Source organism: Phacochoerus africanus, chromosome 5, assembly GCF_016906955.1.
Source record: "Phacochoerus africanus isolate WHEZ1 chromosome 5, ROS_Pafr_v1, whole genome shotgun sequence".
Classification (NCBI taxonomy): domain Eukaryota; kingdom Metazoa; phylum Chordata; class Mammalia; order Artiodactyla; family Suidae; genus Phacochoerus; species Phacochoerus africanus.
In genome coordinates, this window is record NC_062548.1 from 110803712 (window position 1) to 110815712 (window position 12001).

A 12001-nucleotide genomic window follows, 5' to 3' on the forward strand; every position below is an offset into this window, starting at 1 on the left:
GCAGCTTGGCTAAGAATGGACATTAAAATCAGACAACACATTGTAAATAGAAAGTACTCTTCTCCAAATGTGCATAAAAGTTTTGAAACAATCACTGCCTGTTCCACAGGACAGACAATTTGGATTTTAAAAAATGTTCCAGCCAGGAATAGCATAACCCTGTGTAACAATACTTATATATATGTTTAAACAATATTTTACCAGAGACTTTTTGCACTTGAAAGTTAAAAAAAAAAAAAAACCAAAATCTGAATAGAACGAAACAGTAGCCAAGGAACTGCACAACCAAAACCAATGAAAATTATATAAAATATTTCCATCACTAAAGGCCAGATTTAATCAAGCAATAGTAAAAAATACCAAAACAAACAAAAAAATCATAATAATACAACCTTCTGTTTAAAATAACAGCACTGTTCTGCCTCTTTTCCACTGAATTTTACATATGCACAGACTATATATACGGGTTTTTCAGAGAAATGTCCATTTGGTCTGTCACACCAATCAGGCTCACACTGAATCCTTGCTCGTCTGAGGATAAACAACTCCCTGATGTTGCCGTATTTCCAACACTCTGGGTTAGGTGCAATGTCTGAAGTATAATACATTTCTCTTTGCTTTTACACAGTGCAGAGTAGTATATGGGCGTAGGTTATGTAGCTTTTACTCCAGGTCACTGTCTTTTTCTAAATTCAAGGCGGTATTCAATGGAGTGCAGTAGTTTGGCTTGTCAGAAGGTACAAAGCCCGGCAGACACACACACTTATAGGAACCTTCGGTGTTGATGCACTTGGCATTCTTGCAGAGAGACATCCGGTTGTTCAACTCATCACATTCGTTGACATCTGCAGTAAGTCAAACCATGCAGGTAAACAAGCTTTAACAGCACCTCGGGAGGAAACGCAACCTGCTGCTTCCCTAAGGTATCCGGCCTGAACACTGGCTACTCTTGGCTCTCCCCTCAGGAAGCTGCCTCGGCTTGGCCAGGACTGTCTGCTTCAATCATGGGCAAGATAAATACGACTTTCTAGATCTTAAAAAGGTAGGTTACCTGAGAGGTTCTAGAATGTCTTTCCCTGTTATTTAACACAACATGAACCCTTTTGTCAGCTTGACATCTTACAGTTAAACTGCAAGAACGCCGGAAGAACGATCCTAAATTCCTCTCTGCAGGTGTAGAAGAACTGAAAGGGTGTCAAGAGAAACAACACAGAGCCGTCTCTCGAAAGGCTTCAATTACTTCCTTAGCTTTCCTTCCACAGGAAAGAAAAAGGGCTTACATGCTTGAAACACCTGCAATAACCCAGGCTACCTATTTTTTTAGACCTACCACAGAGTGAGACAAAAACCGGTGGGGACAGGAGGGATCAAAAGAGGCACAAAAATAGAAAAGCAAAAAAAAAAAAAAAAACCCTTCAAGTCAAGGGTCTTGTTACCATAGAGTCCACCAGGCTCTGGAATACAAGATCCCTCACATAGAAGGGATAAACATGTATTTTAGTGTTCTTTTAAAAGTAAGAAGGAAGGCAATGTGAGAGTTTGAAAAAACTTTCTCCAAAGTTTTTTCCAGACATAATACATTTCCCCATGCTGTTGTCAGGTATTCAGGGAAAACATTATTTGCTGTGAAGTCAAAAGCTCCATTTAAGAGTCAAAGTAATTACTCAGAACATTTTGGCTTTCCCTCCATGAATACCATTTTCATGCATTCTTAAATATCAACTTTAAGAAAGTGGTAAAATATATAGCACATGGAGTTGATCAGTTTTAACCATTTATGAGTGGATAGTTCAGGGGCATTAAGTACCCTTGTTTCCACTGGCTAGCTCTAGAACTTTTCTTTTTTTTCCCCACTTTTTAGGGCCACACTTGCATCATATGGACATTCCCTGGCTTGGGATCCGATCAGAGCTGCAGTTGCTGGCCTATGCCACAGTTACAGCAACATCAGACCTGAGCTGCATCTGTAACCTACATCACAGATCATGGCAATGCCAGATCCTTAACCCACTGAGCGAGGCCAGGGATCCAACCCACGTCTGCATGGGTATGAGTCAGGTTCATTACTGCTGAGCCACAATGGTAACTCCTCTGCAAATCTTAAGTGTATGACGTCTGGTCACAGGGGATGTCAGGAAAAGAAGAATTCCCCATCAAATACCCACGATTCTTACCCACACAGGTCATCTTGGCCATATCCAAGTGATACCCATCGAAGCAATCACAGGTGTAACCTTCCTGCACCCTGACACAGCGGCCATTTTCACATCCATTAAGGATGCCACATTCTTCAGCTTGCAACTCCTCAAAGCTATTTAAAAAACCTGGAAGGGAAAGAACAGGCGGCAACTTAAAAATCTGAAATCTTTATATTGTTTTTTAAAAAGGACATAATTATTAAGTTATGGTTTATTATACGTGCATCCTCCCAATACCTTAAAGATAGCAATAAAATTGAAGCAAATACATCTGTACACCCGATTAAGCATAACATACTATAGACCTTGAATTCTAATGCTTTACATCTTGAATTCTAATGCTTTACATTAAAATCACATAAAATGAGATAAAGCAAGTAGGGTGTTTGATTTTGCTGTTAATAAGATCTTTTTTGGTCTAGGACTTTAAATCTCCTGAGTTTGCAGTAGGGCAAACGTCAGAACATCTCTCAGGATGGAACCGATGGAATTCACAATCAGGGCAGACATTTGCCAAGAAGATATACAAGTGCTGGAGGCAGTGTTCTTTCACTTGGAGTTCCCAGGAGCAGAGAAAAGTCAGACTGGCCTTGCCATCTGAGGTCTGTTTGTTTGCTCTGGCTTTGGAATGAGCCTTTCAAAAGGGCTCTTGGGGAATCAAAGGATCAAGGCAATAAAGGGACTCAAAACATCCTGATATATGAGAAAAATACATCATACTAGTGTTTAAAAAACCTAAAGTCTTTTAAGAAAACAAATCTTTAAACTGATTCAGAGCTAGAGTTGAGTACAAAAAACAATGTAACTAGGCATCAAGATAGACTATTTTAGCTCTGTCTAGAGAGTAAAGTTGTAAACATAAATCCATGGTGACCCAGACCCATGGCTGATGTGGCCTCTCATCCTCTCCCTCCTTCTGAAGACACCACGTAATACTTTTAAGGAAAAAAAAAAAAAAAAAAATCCACGTAGGGCCAGAAGTCTTCATCTGGCCTTTGAAGTAATTCTCCAGTGGAACTGCAGGGGGCGGCAAAATATTATTGCTTCTGCAGGGCAGTAAGGTTTAACAATGATTTTAAAACATCGATGACAGGCCATTTTAAAAATTTTTAAAAGGGAAAAATACAACTGGCCATCAAGGCTGTCAGCATATCCTGAAAGCCAGTTTGAGAAATACTTATTAAAAAAATAAAATTAGTGTATGGAACTATTTCAAAGTCCAAATATCATGGCAAAACCATTTTAACTTTATAACTGTTTATTACAAGAATTAGGACACGACGTTAATAAAATCGGAAACTCCTACACGTATTAGGTAGATTCTCCAAAATACTTCTCCAGGACTCTAAAACAGCCACAGTCAGCAGAGTACAGCCCCTGCTCCAAATCGGGCCTCTACCTGTTTCTATAGATGAAGTTTCCCTGGAATACAGGCTCACCTATTCATTGAGGACCTGTCTCTCGCTGCTTTCTTGATACCAGAGCAGAATTGAGTAGCTGCAAGAGAAACTACATCGCCTGCAAAGCCTATACATTTTACTAACTGGCCATTTATAGAAAAAGTTGATCTCTGCTCTAGAAAATGCCAGCTTGAGAAATATTGCTCTCACTAAAGGTAGCACCAGCCATCAGCTCAGCTTTCTTAAACAGAAAGGCAGGAAGTGGTGAATCATAAAGGGGGTAGGAAACCTCAGCCTCTCTCGCACTGTTGACCCAATATGATTATTTCCTTGGCAAGGCCAGAAAGCCTTTGATTCTGGTGGGGGAAGGAGGAGCTATTCCTCCATCACCTGTAAGAAATAAATGTAAAGGCCTTGACATACTCAAAGCTGGGGGTCTTGGAACTGCATCTCAACTTCCTATGTTGCTAAAATAAGAAATTGATCTGATACCAGTATGTTGATTTCTTAACAGTTGTAGTGAATTTTAAAAGTTCTAAAGAAATGACAGCATTAACAAAAAAGGTATATAAGCCAGAGCATTTCAACATTAAAATTCCTGGCATTTAAACTCTAATGCATTAGCAGCTACACATACAAGCCATGGGATTGTGTCAGCATTACATAGAGATTTACCCAGGTATTTTAGATTTATAGGGCAGGCAAACAGTGCTTTTTTTGAACTTCAATATTTCTTCTCCCTGCAAGCAAATGTTTACTTTTGCTTTCCAACAACATTCACAGAGAAGTACAGAAATCATAAATGCAGTTTCATAGCTGTCAATATATTTAAGCCATTTTTTCTGAAGTAGTGCATGTTTTTTTTTTTTTTTTTTTTTGTGGCTGATTAAGAGAGAGAAGCTAAGGTGTTAGGGGTTAGGAGAGTTCTTCCCTGGGGTGGAGGCTGGCAATGCTCTAGACCCACCCAGGTCTAGAAAACCCATCCTAGCTCATCTGATAGAATGCTGTTTTCATGCAGATTTTAAAGCATCTTTAATTTGGCTGAAGGATCAATCTACTGTATTCTTTAAAAAACAAAAGAAAGCGGAGACAAGAAAGAGAAGGGAAGGAGGTGAACCCTGGGACTCTGAGTGGACATAACTCCCAAGGCAGCCGGGAAGCTTGGGTTGCACTTCAGGACCCAGGTCATGGCTAGTCTGCTTGTGCACAGGTGACAGAGCCCAAAGAAAGGACATCCTTGTTGTAGATTGTAATGCAGCTATGGCTCCAAAGTCCTAACCCCAACTCCCTAGTCTGAAGAATTGTGTCTTGAAACTCTGGAGCAGCTCCCCAGGCTGCAAGGAGGCTGTGACCAGGCACTTGGATTCTGTGCTCCCTAGACCCATTCTTGAAGGCAGACAACCCAGGCTCTCCTGAAAGTTCCATGTATACCATCCCGCTTTCTAGACTTGACATAATTCACCTGTATTTGAAAGCTCTGCTTTCCCCTACAAGTGTGGCTTCCTCCTCGAGGACATTCTGGTTGTACACGCATTTACCTTCTAAATGGGAATAGGATTCACTCATACCTATTCCACTTCCCACTTAAAAGTCTGCTCAAAAATCTAAGAAAAGCCATCACATATCATTTCTTAATAAATCCCCTCACAAATGAATTCTGTAATCTCTATAGAAATAACCTAAATGTCCATTGACAGATGAGTGGTACATGTATATACAAGATGTGGTACATATACATAATGGAATACTGCTCAGCTGTAAAAAAAGAACAAAATAATGGCATTTTCAGCAACTAAAGATTCTCACTGAAGTAACTCAGAAAGACAAATATATCTCTTACCTGGAATCTAAAATATGGCATAAATGAACTTATCTACAAAACAGACTCAGAATAGACATATGGTTGCCAAGGGGGGAGAGAGGCAGTGGGATGGACGGGGAGTCTGAGGTTAGAAGATGCAAACTACTACATTTAGAATGCTTAAGCAATAAGGTCCTACTGTGTAGTACAGGGAACTATATCCGATCTCTTGGGATGGAACATGATGGAGTATAGGAAAAATAATGTATATGTATGACTGAGTCACATTGCTGAACAGCAGAAATTGTCGCAACATTGTAAAAAACAACTATAATAAAGTGCATCAAAAATTAATCTCTGACCAGGAGAACACTCTAAATGCTTGTAATGATCAGTACAGTTAATAGTTACCATTTCCTCATATGAAAAAAAAGGCTACAATTAAACCAAGCTTTCAAGAAAACTGGGACCCTTAAAGGAAGCTACCACTTCATAGAAAAAGAAATGATTTTGTCATGGAAATTATGACAAGATCACTTTCTTTAAAGCACCCTCCCCATCAAGACTCAGACTCACCAGCTAATCTGGTGGTTCTCAAACTTGAGTACATGTAAAGATTACGCAGTGAGCAGGTGAAACTGACTGAGGGGCTCTCAGCTCAGTTACCGATTCAGCAGGTTTACAGCCTAGCCCACAAATCTGCATTTCTAACAGGGGCCTCATTTTTAGCCATGTTTAGTTCCAAAGTAAAGGACAAATTGTGCTTACGGTCCTGAATGAAGTAGGGATCGGCTTCGGGAGTATACTGTTCACTGAAGTCGACCAAGGCATCCCGTCCGTATGGCCGTCGGCGTCCTGTGACAGGGATGTTGCACAGCTGGGCATAGTCATCTAGGAAGGAAACGACAAGGACTGTGACACACCATCACTGTTGGTTCGCACTTGGACACGCCCCCTCACGCAACGGGGGAACCTGCCAGGGTACTATGTCACCGCGTGCCCCATCTCCCACACTCACCCCTGACCCTGGAATGTCTCAGCATTCTCTGCGGGCACTCTATACATCCACATACACGTCACGAAGTAGAGCATCATTAAGAGAACTGAGGACCAAAAATAGTAGCTATCCAGTTAGAATGTATCCCGGGAGAGTAAGGAAGTGAAAAAAATGAGCCACTGGAGAGTGCTGCAGACCGTTTGGAAGAATGGCTTTAATATGTCCCCATCAGATGTTTTCATCAAAGGATTTTAAACGTGTAGGTAGTCATTCTTCAGATGTGCCCTTTTTCACTCAGCAGAGACAGAAAAAAATGTATCACTGGGGATCCAAAAATGAGACACAATCAAGCGAGGATGCTACTAGGTACAATTTGAATTTAGTAGCTACTACTGTACCTCTCTACTCAAGACCTGGTCCTTATGAATAGCATTAGAGCAATTATGATCATAACAGAGGTAGTGAAGTCACAGTATTAGTAATTATAGCTAATAGTTACATAATGTTTGCTCTGTGCCAGATACTGTTCGAGGCACTTAAGACAATAATTCACCAAAACATCTATACCACCCTATAAAGAGCTATTATTACCATCTCCATTTTACCAATGGGAAGTAGAAACAGGGAGTGGTTCAGTGACAGCTGGTATGAGGCAGCGCCACATCTGAACTCAGTCATGCAGCTCAAGGGTGCACACTTAGCACTCTTCCTCCCCGACATCCATCTCAGCTCCTTTACAGTTTTTATCTTTGCTTCTTTTGCATCCCAGCTAGATTCATCTGCAGATATCACTTCCTAAGACCATATTCGCATCCTCACGGCCATCTGACTTCTAAACTCCCCTGCAGTCCTCACAGGACCCACTTAGCACATGGGACCTTGGTTCTCCACCTGTTCTGCAGTGATTGAGCTTTCAGTGCATTTCATGGTCCCAGGCTCTTGCTTGCACTTTGGAGCAGAGCTGCTTAGAAGGTCTAGAGCTTGAGAAGAGATAACTTCATGGTCTGAATGCATGTTTTATAGAAAGTATACTGCCCAAGGATTTACCTAGCAGTCAGGGAACATTCGGGAGGGAGAGCTGGAGGACAGCCGGCCCCAGGGTTGAGTGGAGACTCTCAGGCAGCCACAACAGGCTATGGCCACACTTGCTTGGATCATAGTTTAAAGGAGTTTTCCTCTCTTTTGATTGCTTCTTTAAAAAGCCAACTAAAGAAAAGCCGTGAGGCTGGAGTTCCCAACATGGCTCAGTGATTAATGCACTTGACTAGCATCCACGAGGATGCGGGTTCCATCCTTGTCCTCGCTCAGTGGGTTAAGGATCTGGCATTGCCATGAATTGTGTCGGCTCAGATTCCATGTTGCGGCTCAGATCCCATGTTGCTCTGTGGCTCTGGCATAGGCTGACGGCTACAGCTCTGATTTGACCCCTCGCCTGGGAACCTCCATATGCTACCCATGCAGCCCAAAAAAGAAAAGAAAAAAAATCCCTGAGGCAAGTGTGTGAGGTCTCAAGGTTTTCCTCCATCACTCCTTAAAGGAGCAAAAGGGATGTGTGTGTGTGTGTGTATGTGCACGCATGTGCACACATTCTCTGCTTCTCCGCTAAATTGCAAAAAAAGGAGTACTAAGCCAGAAAAGGCCCTGAACCATGAGACAGGGAAAGATGATGGTTGCTCCTTCCTAAAATTCCCCTTGTGGGAAGCACTAGGAATGACCCCCCCGCCCCAAGAAATCCCCAGCAATTCCCCATGAAATCATTTCATGAGAAATATTAATTTCTACTATTAAGGAACTAGCTAAACCTGGAAAAAAAAGATTCTTAACTCACAAAACTACAACTGAAAACAAAGAATACAAATGGTTGTCAGTTCTGCTTCAGGATTTAAAAGAAAGGAATTAGGGATGTCCCTGCAAAGGTGGGATTGCAGGAATGTTTACAAGCTTCACATGCTGACATCTTCTCATGACTTTTTACATATATTTATTGTACATCTGAAAGGGAGACCTGTTCAACACTTTGCATCCAGGTAACTGTTGTGATTAGGAGTGGGTATTAAAAGGAAATTAATTCATGTTATTTTGTAAACCTAAATCCAGAGATGGCTGAGCAGCAAGCATGTTCTCTCCAGGACTCAGTCGTCAGGGCCCGGGCCCAGCTCTTCCCCTAGACCTGCCTCCCTCACAACGGGACGACCCGGTCTCCACCCTCCAGGCTCCCACCGTCTAATGTCACGAAGAGAAGGGACCAAATGTGAGAGGAACAGGGGAGGGAGGGACCTCTGTTCCAGTGTGATGTTTAGGAACAGCTTCCAGGAAAGGACAGCACTTGACCTGAAACGAAGCAGACGAGGAGGACTGACCTCATGGAAGATATTTTGGATTTTTAAAAAGCGCTTACCCAAAGGTGGCACAAAGGCAAGCTGTCCACTGTGTTTGGGGACTACCAAGTGGTTCCTAAGAAAGGCTATGCATGTGACCCAGGCTGGTAAAGGGACGCAGAGGCAGAGGAGAGTAATGTGGGGGGACCTCTGGGATTTGCTGCATCTTCCTGCCTCTCCTTTCTTCCCCAGCCATGCGTTTGTCTCTTGAGAGTCTAGAACTTACTGTCCTATGCTGCTTCACTTTCTCTAAGAGATTAACCAATCAGACTTCAAGATAATTTTGATCCATTATCAAAACATCCTTTCCGAATCTTTTTTTTTGCTTTTTAGGGCTGCACCTGCAGCATATGGAAGTTCCCAGGCTAAGGATCAATTTGGAGCTACCTATGCCAGAGCCACAGCAACCAGGGATTAGAGCTGTGTCTGCAACCTATACCACAGCTCACAGCAATGCCAGATCCTTAACCCACTGAGCAAGGCCAGGGATCGAACTCGCATCCTCACGGATACTAGTCAGGTTGATAACCCGCTGAGCCACAACAGGAACTCCCCAAAACATTGTTTCTGCATTAAATATACTCTCTTTTGTATCTGAGGATGTGTTACAGCCCCATCAACACCACGATGTGCATTTTGAGTTATTTTTCTGGGAGCATCTATCCTAATCCATCCATGCTGCCTCTCCCACTGCACATATCTGCTCTCATTCCTGCCCAGGGTCAGGGGAAATGAGCCTGGGGTAAAGGAAAGAACATGGGCTTTGGAGGCAGAAGCTGGGGCTCGAGTTCTGATTGTACCGCTTACTTTCCAGCTTAGCAATTCTGAGCAAGCCTCAGTTTCCACATGTGTCACATAGGGATGATAATTCCTGTTTGCCTCTGCATTGCTAACATAGTAAAAAATAGCACTGATTATTAGAGAAATGCAAAATCAAAACTACTATGAGGTACCACCTCACACCTGTCAGAATGGCCATCATTAGCAAGTCAATAACAAATGCTAGAGAAGGTGTGGAGAAAAGGGTCCCTCCTATACTGTTGGTCGGAATGTAAATTGGTACAATCACTATGGAAAACAGTAAGGAGGTACCTCAAGAAATGAAATATAGAACTACCATGTGACCCAGCAATCCCACTCTTGGGCATATATATGGACAAAACTTTCACTGAGAAAGATACATACACCCATATGTTCATTGTAGCACTATTCACAATAGCAGAGACATGGAAACAATCCAATATCCTTCCACAGATGAATGGATTAAGACGATGTGGTACATATATACAATGGAATACTATTCAGCCATAAAAAAAGAACAAAACAATGCCATTTGTAGCAACATGGATGGAACTAGACTACTTCCATACTGAAGTAAGTCAGAAAGAGAAAGACAAATACTATATGATATCACTTATATATGGAATCTAATATAGGGCACAAATGAACCTTTCCACAGGAAAAAACTCAAGGATTTGGAAAACAAACTTGTGGTTGCTGAGGGGGAGAGGGAGGGAGTGGGATGGACTGGGAGTCTGGAGTTAATAGATGCAAACTATTGCATTTGGAGTGAATAAGCAATGAGATCCTGCTGTATAGCACAGGAAACTATATCCAGTCACTTGTAATGGAACATGATGGAGGATAATTTGAGAAAAAGAATATATATATGTATGACTGGGTTACTTTGCTGTACAGTAGAAACAGAACAATGTAAATCAACTATAATGGAAAAAATAAAAATCACAAAATAAAAAATGGAGTGGTGTTATGGAACTGTTGATAAAATGTGAAGCACCAAGAAAATGGAGATTGTTTTTCCACTTCAGCAAAATTACTCAAGTTCTTGCTGAACATCTAGAAATAAAGGATTTTCAAAGATAGTATCAGAATGATTGATAGAAAATTTAGTGTTAGCAAAACTTCAAAGGTAGTTGTCAATGGGCAAAGAATTGTGCAATAAATTAAGAGCAACAAAAGTGAAGTCTCTGGATTTTTTAGATATTATTTCAAGATTTGGAATTTTTAAAAAGATGGAGGGGAGAGAGTTCCTACTGTGGCACAGGGGGTTAAGGATCTGGTGGCGTTGTCACTACAGCAGCTAGGGTTGCTGCAGAGATGCGGGTTTGATCCCTCACCTGGCACTGTGTTAAAGATCTGGTATTGCTGCAGCTGTGACATAGGTCACAGCTGTGACTTGGACCTTGGACTCTATCCCTGGCCCAGGAACTTCCATATGCCGTGGGTATGTCCAAAAAAAAAAAAGAAGAAGAAGATGGAGTGAAATAAGTAAACGGAAAGACAGACACCTTCATGGACTTCATCTCCAAAGTGATTGACTGCCTTGGCAAATTTAATCACTTGGTTGGACAGTGATAAAATATGAACAATAACCCATTTTAATACCAAATCAGGAGTTTCCATCATGGCTCAGTAGTTAACGAACCCAACTAGTAACCATGGGGTTGCAGGTTTGATCCCTGACCTCACTCAGTGGGTTAAGGATCCGGCATTGCCGTGAGCTGTGGTGTAGGTCGCAAACATGGCTTGGATCCCACGTTGCTGTGGCTGTGGCGCAGGCTGGTGGCTATAGCTCTGATTAGACCCCTAGCCTGGGAACCTCCATATAACACATGTGTAGCCCTAAAACAAGACAAAAAAAAACCCCCAAACCCCCAAACCAAAAAAACCCCACTAGACCAACACTGCAACACTATAGAGGGATGGAAATTGATGTCCAGCCATTTCTAAAGGCCTGAGTCCTTTAGAAATGCCTTCAGTAGCCAGCAGATTTCTCCTCCTCTTTTAAGGAAGAAACTGGAATATAATGGAGTTTTCTAGTGAGTCCTATGTAAGACCTCTCCTTCAGGACCCAGAAACAGTCACATGTCTAACAATGCTGGGTCTCAGCACCACAAGCTGTAGCCAGAACCCATCTAGCTTGGAGATGCCTGGCCTTGCTGCTCCCTAGGGCTGGCTACAGTCCAGCTTGGGGAGGCAGTGAAATGCGGTTGGCTGAGGGTACGGAGCCTGGGAACAGCATATCCTGAACTATTTCCACAACTTCCAGTGGGAGCTCTCTTAGCGGCCACTTTATCCAGCTCAACATGTAGAGATGAACCCATTTTTTTTGTCCCTAGAGTTTTTTTTTCCCTCTGCATGACACTCCTTACTTAAGCATGTCAGCAGCAATTAAGCACTGACTTGTCTGGGGCTTGGTGCAAAGG

The 12001-nt window shown here is 42.1% G+C and overlaps 1 protein-coding gene across 12 annotated transcripts in view; it reads right to left on the reverse strand.

The window, feature by feature from the left end:
* Window positions 1–306: 306 nt before the first annotated feature.
* LTBP1 (latent transforming growth factor beta binding protein 1) overlaps window positions 307–12001 on the reverse strand; it is a 420392-nt gene continuing 408697 nt past the window's right edge. For all 12 annotated transcript variants that reach the window (XM_047782305.1, XM_047782306.1, XM_047782304.1 and 9 more), the window contains 3 exons: window positions 6168–6290; window positions 2175–2324; window positions 307–845 (listed from right to left, as the gene is read on the reverse strand). In XM_047782305.1, coding sequence (XP_047638261.1) covers window positions 664–845; window positions 2175–2324; window positions 6168–6290 — 455 coding nt within the window. In that variant the 3' untranslated portion in view covers window positions 307–663. The remainder of the gene's footprint in view (window positions 846–2174; window positions 2325–6167; window positions 6291–12001) is intronic.